We start from the raw sequence: 22,262 nt of genomic DNA, 5'->3' as shown, positions 1-22,262 counted from the left end.
TTGTATTAGAGCAATTTCTTATGGACTCAGTAAATGATCAGATATCCTCTCCTACTACCTTAAACCTTCCTTTTAAGTGGAAGACAGAAGACAACATATATGGTGCAGTGTATACTGCTCGGTTGACGGGTGCACCAAGATCTCACAGTTCACCACTAAAGAACTTACTCTTGTAACCAAATACCACCTGTACCCAAATAACTTATGGAAAAATAAAAATAATAATAATAATTAAGTGGAAGACAGGTGGTAGTTGGATGTAATATGACATTTGGAATAGCTGGCCTAGCGGAGAAATGGTATGGCAGCAGAGTGGACCAATCTGTAATATGAATTGCTCCTTTGGAATAAATAGTAGTTACAAAGGGAAATATTTGAGGATAAAAAAGAAAATACTCAGGGTATCTTGATTCTTACTCAAATGTCTATGAAAATAGCGATGGTAATCTTTCATCTGTGGTTTTGATACAATGCAGAAGGCGTTTGAGAGTGTTGGAAAATAAAGTCAAAACCTCAAAATAAATTGTAACGTTTCCCTTTCACAAATTATTGGCACACTTCTATATTTCTCTTTTTTTGTTTTGTTTTCTTCTTTTGAGACAGGATCTCTTGCTTTGTCACCCAAGCTGGAGTGCAGTGGCATGATCTTGGCTCACTGCAACCTCTGCTTCCCAGGCTTAGGAAATCCTCCCACCTGTGCCTCCCTAGTAGCTGAGACTACAGGCATGAGCCAGCATGCTCGGCTCATTTTTGTGTTTTTTTGTAGAGACAGGGTGTCGCCATGTTGCCCAGGCTGGGTTCAAACTCCTGAGTGCAAGCGATCTGCCTGCCTTGGCCTCCCAAAGTGCTGGGATTATAGGCACCCGGCATTATATTTCTTTATAAAAAATTTTTAAACTGAACCTTTTAAAAGCTGTTTGAATTGTCAGAACTTTTGGAACACTCAGGAAAGTTCTTAGAAAGGATCATTTTGACATTTGTTAATTTATGAAATAAACATATCCCTAACCAGCTGGGATGTAGAGAATACTTGAACATCACTGATATTCTTGATGTCCTTTACAATGGGCATTATTGAGGAGCACTTGACAGCTCAGTTTAAAAACTACTCTTTGGTATAAACCTTTGCCTAACTTTTAGTATTAACTTTGGTTAGAGTGAAAGAATGGCTAGCATTCTGCAAGTGGATTAAGGTGTCAATCAGAGGGTTCTGCTGAAGTGAGTGTAAACAGGAAATCTAAGGACAGTTGATAACTGTGCATTCTTTCGCATCAGCTAAGAGAGGCTGATTGTTTTCTAGTTGCAGCAGTTTTCAGTTTCATCTCTGGACTCCTTTAAACTTCTAAAATTTTACCTTGGCTCTAGTGAGCTTTTGTTTCTCTCTGCTATTTACCATATTAGATATTGAAACAGAGTAAGTTTTAAATATGTATCCATTGATTAATTTAAAAATAGTAGTAAACCTATTACACATTAACATGAGAGTTTTCAAGGGGAAAATGTTTCATAAAACAAAAATTTATAAGAAGAATGATAGTGTTTTATACTTTAGCAAGTATGTTTACTATTGATCTCATAGTCGGATTCTCATGTCTGTATTCAGTCTGTTGTGATATGCTGTTCTGGTTGAAGTATATAAAGTATATGAAGAAAATCTGGCTTCACATGCATAGATAGTTGGAAAAGGGAACAGTATTTTAACAGCTTTCAAAAATAATTGTGGATGTTCTTTGAAAGGCTGCACCAAAATTCAACCAGTAGTGGTTTCTGAAAGATTAGTTGCAATGAGGAATTTAAAACCATGTTAGTGAACTTTCCTTATTCTCTTTTATTAAAATCCATTGGTCTTACTTGCACATTGAAAGGATCTTTTTACTTACGCATGCTTTTGTAACATCATGCATTGGTCACTGGGTTAAACAGTCTTCTGAATTTTGGCCCATTATACAATATAAAGAAAAATCACATTTGTTAATATCACCACAGGTCTCATAAAGAAAGGGCTTTAATTATTAAAAAGCTGCCAAACTTAGTGTGTTAGATATGTTTTTCAAAATTCTTTTGGTTGAAACTTCAAGTTTTATCATTAGCAAAGCACTATCAGCTGTTTTTCTTCAAGTGACAAGCTCATTTTGTTCATTTTTAGAAAATATCTGCCAGATACCCAAGTCTGAATAACCATAGTTTTTTTTTTATTTGTCCTTTCAAATAAAAATGTTTTTCTGTGAAAAAAGGGGCTAGTTCACTCAGAACTTAAATAATTGCACATTTTTCCCTTGAGACAACCATTGTACATTGTAACAAAAGTGCTTTATGCAAACTTCTCACTTCATCATACAGAATATTAAAAGGACTTATACTAGTAGGTGGAGATTTAATGCAGTTAATTATTACTGCTTTATCTAAGACACTTTAATACTGGCTTTTTTTTTTTTTTTTTTTTTTTTTTTTTTTTTTTTTGCCACTGTGAGTGGTGGTAAAGAAGGTAAAGAATACAATGACCATATTGGTAATACAGTGGTTACATAATAGTAGGGATGCCAGCGTTTTGATATATGCTAAGATATCAGTCAGGTTGTATCCATTTTTGCTTTTGCACATCAGCACAGTGGGAAAAAAAAAGCACATAGCATTTTAGTGTCAAAATGAAAACACAGTTTGACTTTATGAACTACTTAAGAGTCTTGGGGACCTGAGACCATGCTTTGTGAACTAGCCTCTTACAGGTTTGATTCACTGGTTCTTCAGATTTTATTTGTATAGTATATTAGTCAGAGTTCTGCAGAGAAACAGAACCAGTAGAGTGTTAGGGGAAGGAGATGTTAAGGAATTGGCATATGCTATTGTGGAAGCTGACAAGTTTAAAATCTGTACCTAATACATAATACAGCATGACTCTTTTTTTTTAGACAAAGACTTGCTCTGTTGCCCAGGCTGGAGTGGAGTGCAGTGGCACAATCTCTGCTCACTGCAACCTCTGCCTCCTGGGTTCAAGTGATTCTCCCACCTCAGCGTCCCAAGTAGCTGGGACTATACAGGCACATGCCACCATGCCTGGCTAAGTTTTGTGTTTTTATTAGAGACAAGGTTTCATCATTTTGGCCAGGCTGGTCTTGAACTCCTGACCTCAGGTGATCTCCCCATCTCAACCTCCCAAAGTGCTGGGATTACAGGCATGAGCCATCACGCTCGGTCAGCATGACTCTTAAAATATAGTCATATGCTGCATGATGACATTTTTGTCAGTGAAGGACCACATATACAACACTGGTCCTGTAAGATTACAGTACAGTATTTTTACTGTAGCTTTTCTGTGTTTAGGTATGTTTACATATACAAATACTGACCATTGTATTACACTTGCCTACAGGACTCAGTATAGTGACATGCTGTACAGGTTTTTCACCTAGGAGCAATAGGCTATGGCATAGAGCCTAACTAGGTATGTAGTAGGCAGCATCGTTTAGGTTTGTGTAAGTACTCCATGATGTTTGAACAAAGACAAAATCACCCAATGATGCCTTTCTCAGAATGTATTCCCTGTCATTCTGTCATTAAGACGTGTTACCATTTTTAAAACGTTCTTCTCAAAATTCCCCTTACATTATTTCTAGAATTCTTCACTTTCTTTTGCTCTATTTTGAATATATAATGTATTTTTTTAACTGGTACCTTTGTGCTGCTTTCATTCTTTTTCTATCTCCTTGTTCTTATATTAAAACATTAGTGGCCAGTTTCCCTTGTTACCACAAGGTGTGATTGACAACTCATGACTCTACTCTGACATTCAAAATGATTTCAGTAATCACCTACTATAAAGCCAAATAATTGTCTGAGGGGATAGAGCTGCCTTTGGAAAGGCACTGGAAATGTTGTTGTCTCTGCTCCTCAAATTTGAAATGGTGGGTCTCCCTTGGTGAAAGCTGAAATGACCACATGAATATTCTATGTAATAAGGTGTCACCATTGGTTTATGCATTGTTTCTGGGTAAATTTTTTCTTTAAATAGTTGTCTTGTTTTCTTCCATACTGTGTTTTTACTTTTATTTAAATACCATGTTTTGTAGTACTCTGATTGTATTATTAATATCTTGTTAGTTTTGTTTTTAATCTTAAAAATTCACTGGATTTAGTGATGTATACTTTTAAATTTTGGCTGAACAGATTTTAATTTTGCTTTATGTATTGGAAAAACTTTTTACTTCCAGTAAAACATAAATTGTCCAGAAAACAGGTTTTATTATACATTTGCTCTTAAGACAATCTTTTAGTAAGCATTTCATAGATGATCAGTACATTTTGTTTATGTCTAGCACACTGTTGAACTGACCAACGTGACTTCTGAAGTTCATCTCTGATTTCTTTTTTTAATTTAATTTAAAGTTCCAGGATATATGTCCAGGATGTGCAGCTTTTTTACATAGGTAAATGTGTACCATGGTGGTTTGCTGCACCTGTCAACCCATCATCTAGGTATTAACTCCATGTATTAGCTTTATTTATCCTGATGTTCTCCCCACAAACCTTCGCAGGCCACAGTGTATGTTGTTCCCCTCCCTGTGTCCATGTGTTCTCATTGTTCAGTTCCCACTTACAGGTGAGAACTTGCAGTATTTGGTTTTCTGTTCCTGTGTTAATTTGCTAAGGATGATAATGGTTTCCAGCTCTGTCTGTGTTCCTTTTTATGGCTGCAGAGTATTCCATGGTGTATATATAACACATTATGCGATCTGTCATTGATGGGCTTTTGGGTTGATTCCATGACTTTGCTGTTGTGAATAGTGCTGCAGTGAACATGGGCATGTGTGTTTCTTTATAATAGGATGATTTATATTCCATTGGGTATATACCCAGTAATGGGATTGCTGGGCCAAGTGGTATTTCTGCCTTCAGGTCTTTGAGGAATTGCCACACTGTCTTCCACAATGATTGAACTAATTTATACCCTTACCAACAGTGCAAAAGTGTTCCTTTTTCTCTGCAACTTTGCCAGCATCTGTTGTTTCTTGACTTTTTAATGATAGCCATTCTGACTGGCATGAGATGGTATCTCATTGTGGTTTTGATTTGAATTTCTCTAATGATCAGTAATGTTGAGTTTTTTTCATATGTTTGTTGGCTGCATGAGTGTCTTTTTTGAAAAATGTTCATGTCCTTTGCCCACTTTTTAATGAAGTTGTAGGTTTTTTTCTTTTGAGTTCTTTTTTTTACGTTTCTTGCAGACTCTGGGTATTAGACCTTTGTCAGGTGAATAGATTGTAAAAATTTTCTCCCATTCTGTCGCTTGTCTGTTCACTTTGATGATATGTTCTTTTTCTTTGCAAAGGCTCTTTAGTTTAATTAGATTCCATTTGTCAATTTTTGTGTTTGTTCCAATTGCTTTTGGTGTTTTCTCATGAAATTTTTGCCCATGCCTATGTCCTGAATGGTATTCCCTAGTTTTTCTTCTAGGATTGTTAACGGTTTTTGGTTTTACATTTGTATTAGTTCATTTTCACACTGCTGATAAAGGCATATCTGAGACTGGGCAATTTTCTGAAAGAGGTTTAATTTAATTGGACTCAAAGTTCTATGTGGCTGGGGAGGCCTCACAATCATGGCAGAAGGCAGGAAAGAGTAAGTCACATCTTACATGCATGGCGGCAGAGAGAGCTTATGCAGAGAAACTCCCGTTTTTAAAACCATCAGATCTCATGAGACCCATTCACTATCATGAGAACAGCACAGGAAAGACCACCCCCATGATTCGATCATCTCCCACCTTGTGCCTCTCACAACACATGGGAATTATGGGAGCTACAAAGTGAGATTTGGTTGGGGATGCAGAGCCAAACCATATCAACATTTAAGTCTTTAATCATCTTGAGTTAATTTTTGTATAAGGTGTAAGAAGGGGCAGTTTTAGTTTTCTGCATGTGGCTACGCAGTTCTTCCAGTGCCATTTATTAAATAGGGAATGTTTTCCCCATTGCTTGTTTATGTCAGATTTTTTGAAGATCAGATGGTTGTAGATGTGCAGTCTCATTTCTGAGTTCTCTATTCTGTTCCATTGGTCTATGTATCTATTTTTGTAACAGTACCATGCTATTTTGGTTACTGTAGACTTGTAGTATAGTTTGAAGTCAGGTAGCATGATGCCTCCAGCTTTGTTCCTTTTACTCAGTATTGTCTTGGCTATATGGGCTCTTTTATCACCGTTTTCATGTTTCTTGTCCTAGCCCATTTAAAGTCTTGGGGGTCATGGTAGAATTAATGAGTGAATGCCTTTCTTTATTAATAATGTGAAATGCTACTTTATGACACACCTAGGTAATGTAATCTTCCATGAATATGAACTATCTGGCGAGTTGCTAACAATTCTAACAATGATAATCTAATACTTACAATTAAATATTCTAGTATTATCTTTGGTTTTTAAATATCCACATAATAGTAACTGATAATTTCAAAGTGTAACTAAAATATGAATAGTAAAATGCTCTCCGTGTCTTTTAGACCTGCTAAGGAGAGGGAGAAATTAGGCGTATATTGGACTTTGTTTATTCATTTATTTATAAAAAGGAATACTGAATATTATCTTAAACTCATGTGGCTGTTCAGTAGGTTCTTTTTTTTTTTCAATAAAATATTTTAGAAATTTTTGTGTCATTTAAAATGTTTTCTATATTGAGATTGTCTTCTATATTTATTTATTTTCCAGGCAAGTTTATTTGGAAGCATTTCCTGTCTGGAATGTATTTGATTACAACAAAAGGGCAGGCACAATTCTATTTCTGGTAGTAAAGTCCATTGGTTAATGCATCCATTTATAATTACTATCACTTTCTTTTAGAAAGACTATTGAACCATTTTGAAAACTTATGCATTTTGATATTATTTCCAGACACTAGATTTTTTTTTTAATGAAAATGTTTGTTAAATATTAAATTTTTGAAGACTCAGTAGGGTCTTTGAAAGCATATAGTATCTTTATGCCATTTTGTATATCCTTTGTACGACAGATAATATAGATCTCAACAATACGGTGGTTATATCATGTTGATATCTTTGGATCAAACTTGCAAAATTAGAATTATTTAGTATTTCTAGGAGTGGCATTATAGATCTTCCTGCTTTAACAGGCCTATGCAAGGATATTAGCACAGGATCTTAGTCCCATACAGCTGTACAACATTAATTAATAGGTTGGCCGAGGCTTGAATGAGGCTGACTTTTTAGAATATTTTAGAGAGAATAAAATTGACCTTTATTGAGGGTTTGTGATATACCAGTCTGCTAGATGTTTACTCATGTGTTTTGTCAGTGAAACTAACCCACAGTTCTGTATTTTCCTATCAGTAGATAAGCATACACGGGCAAAGAGGTTAAGGAACATGTTCAGTGTTCATGGTCACTCAGTAGATGAGCCAAACATAGGTCTTTGCCATTCCCAATCTATGAAATTACTAATTTTTAGAAGTGAATTTAACATATATTGCTTTTTATGTTTTTTAAACTTAAACTAGTGCCCAAAGGAGATACATATCAAATAATTCAACCCCTTTAGAAGTATAAATTTTAAGTGCCTTTTGAAGAAAGCATCTGGGGCACAGAATGTTCAATGTTCAATAACCAGAAATGATGACTGAGTTACATTTGCAGCAGTTGTGGACTTTGGTTGATTAAGCAGTTTTTATTGTTACAATTTAAGTGTTTTTCCTTTTCTGACCATGTATCTCTCATTAATAAAGCACAGCTGTATTTTTTTCTTTTTAGCCTTTCTAGCTTCATTCCAATACCAGGAATAAGCTATTACTAGTATGTAGTACCATTTCATAACAAAGGGATAACCATGTAACTAATGTATTTTACAAGATAGGTCCACTAATATTATAATAAGGAAAGCCAAAATCTTGCTGAAAGATCTTTTGTAGGTATGATTCTTTAATGACAGTAGAAAGGAGAATATTAAAATGCCCCCTACTTAAAAAAACAAAAATATTAGGCTGGGTGCAGTGGCTCTCACCTGTAATCCCAGCACTTTGGGAGGCAGAAGCAGACTACTTGCTTGAGCTTAGGAGTTTGAGACTAGCCTAGGCAAAACAGCAAAACCCATTTTTTTTTCCCCATTTATTTATTTTATTGCATTTTAGGTTTTGGAAAACCCATTTTATTTCACTAAAAAATGAAACAACTTACTTACAGTTGTCTAAAATTATTCATAGTTTTAGAGGTGAAAAAAAAATCATAAAATTGTTTGCTTCTCTACCAGAATTTGGAAGTGTTTTGGTAATATTTAAGAATATTGAAAAAATATAAGTAAAAGAGTTTTTAAAAACTTCTCTAAAACTTACTAGTTTTATATAATCGTTATATATAATTTGAATAATTCAAATTATTATTTAAAATCACCTATCTCTAACCCATTTCTAAGTTTGGCAACTTTTAATTTTTTTTTTTTTAAGTTTTGCGGCGAGATCTAAGTATAGGCAGCTTTTAATTTTTAAGTAAGGATGTTAAGAAGAAAAATTCTAAATTATTGTCCAGTTATCACTATGGTTTGTTTTGTTATTATTTATTTATTGTTTAATTTTTTGAGACGGGGTCTCAGTCGCCTAGGCTAGAGTGCAGTGGCACAGTCACGGGTCACTGCAGCCTTGACCTCCCAGGCTCAACTGATTCTCCTGCCTCAGCCTCCTGAGTAGCTGGGACTACGGGGCGTGTACCACAACGACTGGCTAATTTTTTGTAGAGATGGAGTTTTGTCATTTTGCCCATGCATCTCGAACTCCTAAGCTCAAGCAATTCACCTGCTTTAGCCTCCCAGTGTGTTGAGATTACAGGTGTAAGCCACTGCACAGCCTAATTTGTTTCTTTTTAAGTAAGGGGCATTTTAATATTCTCCCTCCCACTGCCAAAACAGAAAGACAAAAATCTTGGAATTAAGCAGTTATTACCAGGAAATCTTATCTCAAAATAGCTTTGTTTACATTCATGTGGTGTTTCTTTTTCTGTGATTCTATATTATATCACCCTTTTTCTACCCCTGTTTTCCCACCAGCTGATGTTTAGTAACAGCCCTGTTAGATAAAGGCCACCTTAAGAGTGTGAAAGGATTTTAAGAATCTTACAGCTGAACTACTTAATGTAGTTTAGTTCTTTTCTATAATCACTAACATTCAGCCTCTACTTTTAAGGTTTTAAAATGACAATTAGCATAGGTATTTGAGAGGTAGTCTTTTACAGAATGAGTGTGAAACTTGTATCCCAGTGCCTGGTACAAAGTAAGAACTTAGTAAATCCTAACATTTATTATTTATTATAGAGAAAAGTTGCTTATAATTTTTTTTTTTTTGAAACTGTTTCCCTCTTGTTGCCCAGGTGGGAGTACAATGGTGTGATCTCAGCTCACCGCAGTCTCTACCTCCCGGGTTCAAGTGATTCTCCTGCCTCCCGAGTAGGTGGGGTTATAGGTGCCAGCTAATTTTTTTGTATTTTTAGAAACGGGATTTCTCCATATTGGTCAGACCAGGCAGGTCTCGAACTCCCACCCTCGGGTGATTTGCCACATTGGCCTCCCAAAGTGCGGGGATTATAAGTGTGAGCCACCGCGCCCAGCCAGGAAAGGGTTAGTTATTAAGAAACTCTTGAACTTAGTAAATCCTAATAGCTGTTATTTATTATGGGAAAGGGCTAATTATTAAGAAACTATTATGTTTAGCTGTAATCTCTCTCTCCATAATTGTAGTTCATGGTTCTAGGTCTCTTTTAAAGCAGCGCAAATGAATATTAATATTTCATTTTAATGTAACTGTGTTTCAGATGTTGACAGAGATCCCACCCTTTAAACCTCTTCTACTGTGTTAAATATTACCAGCTTTTTGTAGCTTTCCTAAACCAGTTACTGCTTGCCATTGTTTGCATAGATCCTGCAAGACCCAACAGTGCAGATTACTGTCGAATTTTCTGCCTTCCTTGCTCCAGACATCATGGGTCTAATCATGTAACATGAGATTATATTAAGGTTTTGAGGATTGCACATTGGCTCAGAGAGAGCTTTTGACTGCTCTGTTTTATAGATAAGGACTTCTACCTCCCACTCACCTATGAATTGTTCCTTAAGCCTGATTTCCTATCTGTACTTGTACAGGTGGCATTTTGATAATATTCGTGTAGGTCTTTATATTTATTCTTGTTAAATTGAAATTTACTGGTTTTAGCCTACTTTTCACCTATCAAATTATTTAAAACTCTGGATTTTGTCAGTAAAGAAATTAGACATCTTTTACAATTACTCACCCATTCTGTGTCTGGTTCCCCATCTTAAAAACAGGAATAATATTTAACAGGTTAGTTTCGAAGTTTAAGTGGAATCACTTATACATTCCTTCTTTGAACAATGGTGTGTCAAGTACTAGGGATAAAGTACAATCAGTCCTTAACAATATCAGATAAATGTAGTGCAGTTCCCCTCATCTAACTTATAATTCCAGTTTGTGATGCAGTATTTTCTGTTTTTCTTAAATAGAAGCAGAGGGATAATTAACAGGTCATTGTGCTCATGCAACATATTAATCCCAAGGGAATATATTACAGCCAAATTAGTAATAAAGATAATAAATAAAGATAATAATTTTTTACATTCGCCATGTTGCTCTGTGAAATATTATAGTGGGGAGCCTTGATCTAAGGCCTCGCCCCTAGGCAAAGAATGGAAATGATTTGCAACCACTGTTCAAGGACTCCACCTTTGAAACCTTGAGTAGAGGTTTGTAAGCGAAGTCTGGCCTTTTTAAAAAATAGGTTGTGGGAAATGAAGTAAGCTTTGTTAAATCTGCTGTTAAGGTCTGCCTGTTTTTCAAGTAAGTGCATTTTTAAAAGCCCCATGTGGGAATTTCTCATGGACTTAAGTCTTCTTTGTTTTTCTGCATGTCTCCATCTCATGTCATCTTTTAAACTTTCCCTTCTAACGTGCTCCATGTGAATGTGGAGCATATTTCTTATAAATAGTTGCCACATTAATTTTTCAGTTACAAATCAGATGCAACATAAAAAGTTTGCTGTCAGAATTTTTTTTTTTAAATCATTTCCTTGGAACATATCTGTGGATTAAATCTTAGTGATCTTTTTTGAACACTCAGTTAGGTTTTTCTGATACTGAACATTAACTCAACAGATTTCTTGTGTTTCTAAAGACTGTATTTAGAATCACTTACATGGTTAGTTAGCATTTCCTGTGTCAGCCATTGCATTGATTTCTCTCCTGTTTTATTTCATAATTAAATTTTTTTTAACGATGAACCAGAAGTACCATTTCACTTTATGAAAGTAGAAAAATGAAGTTTTAGCCCAGATTTCCTCTGTAAATGATTTGGGTGGGGTGTGTCAAGGACTTGTGTATGGTATACCCAAGGATGAAATAGACGATGTGAAAATGTAAGATTAAGTTAAAGTATAAAGTTTATCAGATAATCAACTTTTTTTTTTTTTTAAGAAATTGCACTATTAATGGGGGGTGTTACTGGCTTTAGGAAAAGAGAAGTAAAACTTGTGACTTTATTTGCTGTCTTTTATTTTTCATTGGCTTAGTGGTTACTTAGTTTGGTGTACTCATAGAGAAAATAGCATTTTAAAATGTCCTTCTTTGGGGAACAATAAAACACTAAAAATCAAATTTGTAAAATTTCTTGTTTTCTAATATCAAAGAATGACTTCTTTCTGCCATATCTACAAGTTTTCCCCATCCTCTATAGTTTTTCCTCTGTGGTAGCAGAGAAAGGGCATATTTAACTATTAAGTGAAGTAAGTGGTATTAGAAACCTAGAATTCTATTTCTCATTCTTCTATACTACTAACTCTATAACCTTAAGCACTTTATTTTTCTATGAAAGATAAGTACATTATTCTCTTGCTTCCCTTGGGTTTTGATGAAGCTTAATTAAATGTTTGTAAAGCACACTGAGATGTATGGTTAAACACTGTATATGTTGTAAATATGATTAATCATTACTAAGAACAGACCATTTTTCTCAATTTCGTAGTAATTAGAAAGTGAATACTTTAGGTGGGAAGAAAAAGAATGTAATGGTATGAATATAGCATGGAAGGCCTTTGCATTAAGTAGTTTCCTGAACTATATAATCTCCGTCTCTTGGAGTGTTGTTACTTATAATTTAGAAGTCATTGGATGTTATTGACAGGGTGGAAAGTTGTTACATGGTTCTTTTTTTTAACTGGATCTGTTTAATGCTACTTACTAATTGTTAAGAAATGGGTAAATATAACCCAAATTTTAGCGAACTTCAAGATAAGTGCGATTTATTCTTGTATAAAATCTATAATATGGATTTCTTCTAAATCTTTTATTTATATTTTATTTCTTAAGCAATGTTTGACATATTATAACCTCCCATAACTGTGTTTCAACATACAAGATATTGTGGATAGTGAAATTTCCATATTACAATTACGAGTTTTAAGATGTGTAGGTTGTAGGCATGGAGCCAGGCTGAGAGAGAGATCATGCCAAGTCTCAGCACAGAAAAACGTCAGTGCCTGAGGATGTGTGATTTTACTTCATCTATCAGGTTCCCCCATTAGGTTAGTTTCCTTCTTGAGAGAAGTCACACATTTTTCCAGAGAGAGGCAAGCAATTAGAAACCTTCACATATAAAGTCAGACACCATCAGCATGAGGGTAATTTGACTTAACTGTGAAAAGAATTTTTTGGCATGTAGATATGTGTTTTGTGGGACACAGGCTAGATGGAAGGTGTAGAACTTGATTATTTAATCCCTGAGTTTGCATGTCCTCATTTTTTATTGTGATAGAATATAAGTAACTTTAAAATTTACAATTTTATACATTATTAAGTGTAAAAGGCCAATGGCATTAAATACATTGCCATTGTTTTTGCAGCCATTACCACCATCTATCTGCAGAACTTTTTGATCTTCCCAAACTAAAAGTTTACACCACTGAACAGTAACTCCCCAATTCGTCCTTCCCCCAGCACCTGGCAGCCTCCATTCTACTTTGTGCCTGCGCAAGTTTGACTATTTTGGTACCTAGAGTAGAGCATTATATAGTATTTGTCCTTTTGTGACTGGCTTACTTCTAGTTTGATGTCTTCAAGTTTTATCCATGGTGTAGCATGTAATAGAAATTAATTCCTTTTTTAAGGCTGAATAAAGTCCAACTGTATGCATGTACCACATTTTATTCATACATTCGTTTGTCAATAAACACTTGAGTTGCTTCTACCTTTTGGCAACAGTTTACTTTTAAGTTATTAGTTATGACTATTATAGAAAAATATTTGGGATTTTGACAGGAATAAGTCTAGCGGATTAAATAGGGTCTTTCCAATGCCCTTTCCCAGTCAGTGGAAGGTTGATTGACTCAACAAAAATGTGAATGCCTACAGTGTGCACCCTGCTAGGTGCAGTGAACAGAGGAGTACACACAGACAGACATGGCACCAGCCATCGTGGAGATGAGAGTGTAGTGGAGGAAGCAAACACTGACTGCTTATATACTCTTTGGACTCCATGCAAAATTACAACTGTAGCAAATATATGCTTCAATGAAGGGATAAACACTATCATGAGACTTCTGAGAGTATTTCACCAGTATGTTTTGGGGGATGGAGGTGGCATCAGTGAGGAAAGGAAGGAAGAAGGAAAATTCCAGGCAGAGGAAATAACATGCAAAGGCCCTCTTGTCTATCAAGAAGGCAAGAACAGCCCATGCAATGTGGAGTGCAGAGAGTGACCGTGAGCATGGTATAAGTCTGGAAAATGTATACATCTTAGAGAGCATGACAAGAGTTTTGGTCTTTATGCCAGGAGCAGTGGGAAGCCATAGAGGTGTTTTGTTTTCATTTGTAAAAGGGGCTTAGTGGATGAGGGCAAAATGATCAAGCTTTAGTTTTTATAAGATTTCAGGAGGTAGTATGATAAATAAGTTGCGTAGATGAAGTTAGAATCCAAACAGTTCATTAAGGAGACTTCTGCAGTTCTTGAGGCAGAATATAACGATTGGAGTGCAACGATAACTGCAAAGACAAAGAGAAATCTAAATTTGAGAAAAATTAGAGAATTTAATAAACAGATGTTGTGATGGATTGACCATGGACAGAGATGTTAAGGAAACTCTTAAATGTAAAAATGGCGTAACAGGATCACTATCGTTCATCATTTGAGTATTGCGTGAGATGATGAATGGTTAAAACCAAGCAGATTTTTGAGAGATTTGGTTGGGAAGTGGAGGAAGAGGAAAATACTGGGTCTAGGGAATGTTTCTGTTTTTGTTTTTGTTTTGAGATGGGAGAGACCTGCACATTTAAAAGCTAGCGGGCAGGACTGTGGTTGTGTGGCAGAGGTGAAGCGTACATGGCAAAAGAAGGATAATGAGTAATGTAAGAAATCTAAGAAAAGGGGTGGGAGAATAGGGAGAAGGATCCAAAATAGTGATGTGGTGGGAATGGTTGCCTTTAGATATGAGGAGAAAGAAGGAAAGAGAATAGAGTGGGCACAGTCTTAGGTAGTAGTCAAGGAACACAAGTTAGCAAGCACTGACAATTCCAAAGTCAATTATTAAAAATGCTACATTTTCTGTATCTATTTCCAGTTATGTGTGCCATTGATAGTAAACCTGATTGTGAAAAGCTGACCAGTGTTTCAGAGTTAGAATGTCTTTATTCTTTGTCAAGTATAATGCAGTCTTTCAAATACCTACATACCTATGTGAAATCCAGAGTTTATAATAGAATAATGTATCTGCTTTTTATTTCTACTCTTTACCTCTGAAGTTTGGTTTGATTTAAAGAAAAACCTAGGTAGGTTAATTTTTTATATTATTTGCAAGGCAATATGTGCATCTGTGTATGTGTGTGTATGGGTGTTTGTGAAAATCATATCTAAATTTATACAAAGCTTGTCAAGTGTGCGTTTTATAAATTTTTGATAGGTATTTGTTTACTGTAGCACAGCGATATTTGAGGGTGGGATAGAGGTCACATTGATTCCTTTATTTTAACCTTGGTGAAAAAAGCATATTTTAGTTCAAAGCTGTTCAAGTAAGTCCTTGCTCCGTTTTCCCACCCTGTCTTCAGTGATATTATTTGGAGTCAGCAATCAATGGATTCCATCCCTCTGAGACTTGCTTAACCTACAGCTGCTGATAGAATACAGGCAAGAGCTTGTTACTTTATCTGAATTGTCCATTGCTACCTTAATGAGTGAAATGGTTAAGTAGAGGAGGGGGCGAGTCTTAAGGAATGTGTGTACCGTTTGAGCTGAATATTTCAGTGTATATAGGGAGAGGGAGGGTGAGAGAGAAATCCACTTACATCACTAGAACTGCATTGAGTGTGAGCCTTGCAGGTTAAGAGACAGACTACAGTGTCTTGCTTTCTGCTGGAAGCAGCAATGCCGTTTGTTTCCTAAGAGGAATTTTTTATTTAGAAAAGGAAGCTTTCTATCCAGGAAATGGCTTTCCTTGTGCGTTGCTATGCCAACTGCCTGCAGCCATGGTCCTCCAAAGTAAGCACAATAATGTAATTATATTGGTGTATTGCATTCAGACTCATGATTTTTGAGATTGTGTGTGTGCATGTGCTGTGCTTCTGTTAGTGACTCTTCTTGCTAGCAGGATTGCTTGTGTTGAGTGTGAGGGGCAGACATCATTAAATTAAATGTCCATCAGTGTCATGCTGCTAAGATTAATTGTGCAAACTTGGTTAGTGGAGTGGGACAGAGATCACTGGTCACCACTCTGTCAGCATCATTAGCAACTAGGGAGGAGTTCCCGATTCACACGCTCTGCCCTGGTTTTTTCTTTCTTTCCTTTTCTTTTTTTCTCTTGGTTGGAGGGGTCTGTATGTGTGATTGCAGATGAAACAAGGGTATTAACAATGCTTGGCTGAATGCTAGAGCCTGGTTCTTATACCACCCTGACTAATATAATTCTGTGTTAAGCCTTTTTGAGAGGAGTCTGTGTGCAGTCAGCCATTTTAGCTTTTTTCTTTTTTTTTTTTTCCTCTCCTTTTCTTTTGCCTCTTGTTCTTCAGCCTCGGAAATGATCTTGTTCTCTTGGAAGACTGAGAGTTGTATGAGATTTTCTTGGTCTTGTCATAGCCTAGGATGGTTAGAGTTTCAATGTTATAAAAATGGTGACGAACACCGTTGTTCGGATTCCTTTTCTGGTCTACAAGTGTGAAGGGTTTTTAAGCTTACCAGTAGTGACACTTGAAGCTGCAGCTTGGTTTTCCCTCCTCCTTCTTTTTTTTTCCTTTTTCTTTTAATTTAATGCTGTAGAGAGTGACTTGCCATCGTGAGAGATTGGTACATGATGTGTAAATTCAGTTCAGCATATGTTTCTTCATTATGAAACCACTAGCAATCCCAGCTAACCATGGAGTTATGGGCCAGCAGGAGAAACACTCAGTAAGTATCGCAAATGCTGCTTGTGCTTTGATAGCACGTCATAGAGAACTGCTTTAAAATGGGAATTGTTGCTCTTTCTCTTCAGGGAAAACAGTTTTTGTAGAGGGTATAACAGTCTGCTTGGATGAGGGGAGGGTACATTAAAACTGGCTTGTTCTTCCAATGTTGTAATTTTTAAAAATTTGAAGCAAGACCAGCAATTTATTTAAAGCAAAATCACTAATACTGAGAAATATTGGGCAGCTGGTTTTTTTATTCAGAAACTAAAGCTTGACAGTTCAGCTTTGACTTAATACTTGAATAGTTGTCAAAAAAATGTTTTTGTAGTTGAATTTAATGAGAAATCATCAGAAAGGTTATTGAGAATGGGAATCTGTAGTGAGGAATTCACATGTAGGTTTGAATGTAGGAGGGAGAGCTTTGGTTATTGGTTTGGTAATAAAGCGATCAGTGGAACTCATCTGACTTCTTAACATGTATTCATAACTTATGAAAACACAGATTTTTTTTAATGCCACAAAAAATGATTGTTTCTTTATAATTGATCCCATGAGTCAGCTGTGTGTTTGTCATGCAGAAATCCCATGGGCAGCTACTGAGAAACACTTTTCTATGCCTAACACCAAGTCAGAGCCTCCTGTTTCAGGAATGTGAGTTCTCACAGTGCTACTTTTATATCACCATGTTGGAAGTTTTCTGCCATCACACAAATTCACATGATTGATATATACATAAATATATTAAATCCTCAAAATGAAAATACATGAATTTAGGCAGCTTGTATAGTAGTCTTAAGTATTTTTGAAATGCCTGCTTCTACATCCTAGCATCTAGCAGGTTATTACATTAAAGTATAGGAATTGTCTTTCATGTATTTTGAAGAAGATAAGATGGTAAACTTCAAAAGTGGAAAGAAGTCGCTGAGGCTTTGGAGGTTTTTATAGTTAGGAGGCCATGAATTTAGAATGTTTAGATGCTTAGGTTCATGAGTATGATTTGGTTTTGTTCATCGTTATGAACAAAGTTACCAACTAAATCCAAGAGATGTTCTTAGACGAAGTGATTCTTTGCGCACTGTCTCACCTCAGGAATGAACCATATGATGTTCTTAGGGCAGTGGCTGTACTGGAAGCACCTTGTGACGTTGCGCCGAGAGCGCCAGCCCCTTACCATGAGGTCCTCCTGGTACTTCACTAATTAACTCTGTTTGGATCATATCCAGAAAAAGACCAACCCTATACTTAATTTCACTAGTAGGAAAAGTTGTTGTAGAGAAGCTCCATTGTAGTTTGATTTTCTTAACAGTGCCTTTGAAATTAAACTCTTCTGTAGTCATGATTTTTCAGGTAAAAAGTAAGAGTGTTAGGCTATATTTGAGGAACCTTAGAAACAAAAGTTAAACCCCCAGCTTTTTACTGACCTTTTTCATATACCTTTTCTTAAAGTGAGAGAGAGAGAGAGTGTGGGGGGGGGAGGGGAGGTGTTTAAATAAATAATAATATAAATTTAAATGAACAAAGAAAATTGTTGGCTGGGTGTGGTGGCTCACACCTATAATCCCAGTACTTTGAGAGGCAGAGGTGGGAGGATTGCTTGAGGCCAGCAGTTTGAGACTACGATGGGTAACACTAAAATCCATCTCTATTTTAAAAAAGAAAAGAAAATTGTTAAAACCATTTACTGCTAGGAGGAGGAAAACATTACTACATTTATGAAAAGGCCAGTTGAGACCTTTTCATAGGTCTCAGACCTATCTGAGACCAGATATTACCCAATAGTGCCTAGAGTCCCTGATCTTATTCTGTGTGTTTGTTTCCTGACAACTGCTTATATTTTGCTAAAATTTAAAGTTAAATTAGACTAAAGTAACACTAGCAATAAAATAACTTTGGATCAAGCAACTAATAGAAGCTGTGAGTAGTATTGCCCATGGTACTTTTGTTAGAACTTGAAATACTAGAATTTGCCATCCCAGGATGTCACATGCAGCAGAGTTGGCGGTTTATGATACCAAGATCTTGCTGTATAATTGTTGACTAGTCCTTTGGTTTTATTGAGTTTGCTGTCTAATAATCAGACCTTTAAAAATTTTAATTGTGTGTGAGGAGTTTGAGTAAGAAAATAATTACTCAGATGCTCAGTAAGTGACTCAATAAATAGTCGTAGGGCAAAAATGAGTGAGAATGCCCCTCTTTCAGCCTATGAGGCTTTATGTTGTCAGAGCTAGTTTCACATGAATAGAATTTATTAAATTCACAAATGCTTCTGTTTTTGCTTCTTGAAAAAGTTTGCGGACTTTTAAGTTGCTTTACTTGTTTGACTACAGAAGGTAGTGCAGTACTAGAAAACAAAACCATTAAATTTGGGGTGGGGACATTTCTTTGAGCTATGATGGGCACTAGTAGTAAGCTCAGTTCTGCTTTGTTAGAACCTTTCAGAGCTCATGGGCTTTTATTCTTTATTTGTTGTCTGTCTCCGTCAGTGCATGCTTCACTTGCTGGCACATAATAGATGCATAATAAATATTGTTGAATTTCTCTTTAAAATTTTGGATTAATGAAGTCTCATTTAACCTTTTTAACTAGTAAATTTTACATATTTTATCATACCTCCCCCAATTTTCATTTTATATGGTTGAGTGATAATACTAAGATGAATATGTGTGTCACCAGAAATGCACCCGGCACTGGGCTGTATTTTTATAGTCAAGTAATGCTTTTCAGTTAGTCCTCAGAGGAATCTCATGATTTTGTGAATATAAAAATCTTGTGATTTCTTTTTAAAATAAGAGGAAATTGCTAACATTTTAGAAACATGAGACTACATTTTTCAAGATTACTGTGAACCATTTGTTGTATAGACTGTTAATAGATGGTAGATGAGAAAAAGTTTTATAGGCTCATTAAGTTAGGGAAAATGTTAGATACTGTTAAAAGTCTCTTTACTCAGTTTACCAACTGTTTGTTTGTTGTTGTTGTTGATCATTCAGGAGAATGGATTCTGCTCAATGTTTTGTTTTTTTTTAAAGTGGAGCTCTTCTCTCCCCATTTTTCCCAGCTCAGATGCCTTTGAAAATTCCGCAATAAAGGATGGATTTGAAACTTCATAAATTAAAGAAAATGCTTTAAAGTAAATTAATTTGATGCTGTCAAACTGATAACCTGTTTTTTAATTTTACATTTTTGTAGAAATTGATGTATGTAGTTGCTATACTTAAATCACAGCCCAAGTCATGATTAAATAATAATAAAAATCATGGTACACATAGGAAAGTGCCCTACTTAAATATAGTGAATAAGTTGCAGTACCTGTAACTGTAATTTATTGAGTAACTTATTGCATAGCAGACACTATATTACAAATATTATCTCACTTAATTCTTAAGAAACAGTATTACCTTTTTACAAATGAAAAAACTGAGATTAGAAAGAATTTTTTTCAGGGGCATATTACTAGCAAGTGGTAGAGCCATCGTTGGTACCAAGATTTGTCTGATTTCATAGCCGTAATAGCCGTTGCATTAACCACAGACTTACACTACCTATCCCTGTGTGACCAAATGTAGTTTACTTCAGGTGTGTAAACTGCATAATTATGAGAGCTAGTATTAACTACTGGAATACACAACTTGAAAAAGTGCTTATTTCCCTATAACTATCTTCTTTCTGGCATATTAGACATTCCAACACCAAGACTATCATGATCAGAATCATTTTACAAAACTTTCATTGCTTGGCCGAGTCAAAAATGCATCTGTCTATTTTGAAATCATGTTGAGACTTGAGTTGGGATGGTCAGGAATAGTTCCTTTTTTCCTTCTGTTTTTCTGTGTCTGGTCCTGCATATATGTTTTCTTTTTGCTACTTAACTCTTCTTCTTTTTTTTTTTTTTTTTTTGAGACAGAATCTCACTATGTCACCCAGGCTGGAGTGTCGTGGCACTGTCTCGGCTCACTGCAGCCTCCACCTCCCGGGTTCAAGCAATTGTCCTGTCTCAGCCTCCCAAGTAGCTGGGACTTCAGGCTCACAGCATCATGCCTAGCTGATTTTTGTATTTTTAGTAAAGATGGGGTTTCACCATGTTGACCAGGATGGTCTTGATCTCCTGACCTTGTGATCCGCCTGCCTTAGCCTCCCAAAGTGCTGGGATTACAGGTGTGAGCCACTGTGCCCAGCCTGCTACTTAACTCTTTAAACATACACTGCATGCCTCAACTTCCTCTGCCTATTTCTTTTGTAACCTCTGAGTGCCTGACCATGGCCACTTGTGTTCTAGCAAAAGTCTTGAGCCTTGCCATTTTGTCTTGCCTGTTTCTGCCCTAGTGAACCTTGCATATACTGTGGAGCCTAACTTCAATTCATGATCACCTATCTTAAGTTCATACTTGCTACAACTCATTTGTAGCCATAAGTATCATTTTCATCATTTCATAAGCCCCTTAACCAAGAAGGATATAGTGTAACTTAACCATATTTTCTAAATTCCCATTGGTCATTTAAGGTCCTCTATAATCTACATTCTTTCCCTTATAAATGTATAAGATTGTACTCTTTTATTTTAGGATAAGCTGGCTTGATTATAAATATTTCGACCTCATTTTCTTTTCTCATTTCTCAGCTTGCCATGGTCTTGGCTTGACTTGACTTGGTCCTTATCTCTTCATATTTATATCTATCTTAGTAATGAATCAGGATCACTTAATATGCAGTACTTAATTTTGTTAATTCTTCTAACTGATGCTTATAAATTTGTTTGGTCTTTACAGTTAGATGACAGATTATATCTGGAATGAATTCCATGTGTTCAAAGGATATGTTTGGAATTTAAAACTGTTTATCAGCTGTTAAGAGTATGGTATAGAGAAGGTTTTTTAGGCTGGAAGAATAACATATAAGGGCCCAAAGCAGAAAGATGTAGAAGAATATGAGGGTTCTGAGGAAAAACAATGAAATCATCACTATTAGAGTGGATTGCATTAGAGAGAAGTAGGTCAGTACAGGTGATGGAGTGGAGGATGTTAGAATACCAGGTAAATTCATGACTGTTTCGAAGATGCAACGAAGGAATATAACCTCCTACTTTATACCTCTCCTTTCCTGTCTTTCAACTGGAACAACTTTAATAAAACTCAGTTAACAAAAAATGTGTTACATTACCATGACAGTTTGACTTTGTCTGTAAACATCGGGTAGAGTGTCTCTTTAGTATATTTTGATTGATGGATTTTCCTTAGCAATGTAGAAAAAAAGCACCAAGACTCAATTATAGATGCTAGGTTACTCCTTTTTGGGGTAAGACTCCACCTCTTAGTCATCTGATCTTTATTTTGTCTATTATAACAGATATATTTCCTGAGATGAAATAAACTTATCTCTTGGCGTGATTTTCCACTGTGCTTGCTAGCAGAGGGGATTGAGAGGAAGCATATCCTGTTGTTTTATTCAAGGACAAGGTCATCTTGCCTTGGAATTGGGCCAAGAAACCCTGGCAACAAATAATAGATCTTTTTACCCCTGTTAGAAGTGAAGAAATGTATTTAGAAACTTGCCAAGGCATTGTATGCTCTGCTTATATGTTTAAGACAATGCTTTTTCCAGTTGCTTTTAGTCAAAATAAGTATACTTCATATCTTTGCTTTGAAATATTTTTAGTAATGATCCATTTGAAAATTATCTGAGAATAAAATCAATTTAGATTAGTGTAAAAGAGAATGATCAACTTAAAAAAAGCAAATGCTCAAAACATATCATTAGAAGTTCAGTTATTCTCCTTTAACCATTTAACCCTAGTAAGATCAGTAACCAGTCCCTCCCTCCCTCTCTCCCTCTCCCCCTT

General features: G+C 35.8%; 1 protein-coding gene across 15 annotated transcripts in view; it reads left to right on the top strand.

The window, feature by feature from the left end:
* RAPGEF2 (Rap guanine nucleotide exchange factor 2) overlaps positions 1-22,262 on the top strand; it is a 249,878-nt gene that overhangs the window by 142,072 nt on the left and 85,544 nt on the right. For 2 of the 15 annotated variants that reach the window (XM_017526009.2, XM_037737594.1), the window contains exon 1: positions 16,021-16,427. The exons of 11 other annotated variants lie outside the window; for them this stretch is intronic. In XM_017526009.2, the coding sequence (XP_017381498.1) occupies positions 16,368-16,427 (60 nt within the window). In that variant the 5' untranslated portion in view covers positions 16,021-16,367. Of the gene's footprint in view, positions 1-15,349; positions 15,525-15,631; positions 16,428-22,262 lie in introns of those variants that run through there. 2 more of the 15 variants (XM_017526007.2, XM_017526006.2) reach the window with 2 other exon arrangements.

The sequence above is a fragment of the Cebus imitator genome, unplaced genomic scaffold (genome assembly GCF_001604975.1).
Source record: "Cebus imitator isolate Cc_AM_T3 unplaced genomic scaffold, Cebus_imitator-1.0 Scaffold40, whole genome shotgun sequence".
NCBI classification, from domain to species: Eukaryota; Metazoa; Chordata; class Mammalia; order Primates; family Cebidae; genus Cebus; species Cebus imitator.
The sequence above is the reverse complement of the archived record's forward strand: the minus strand, read 5'-3'. Positions and strand labels throughout refer to the sequence as shown.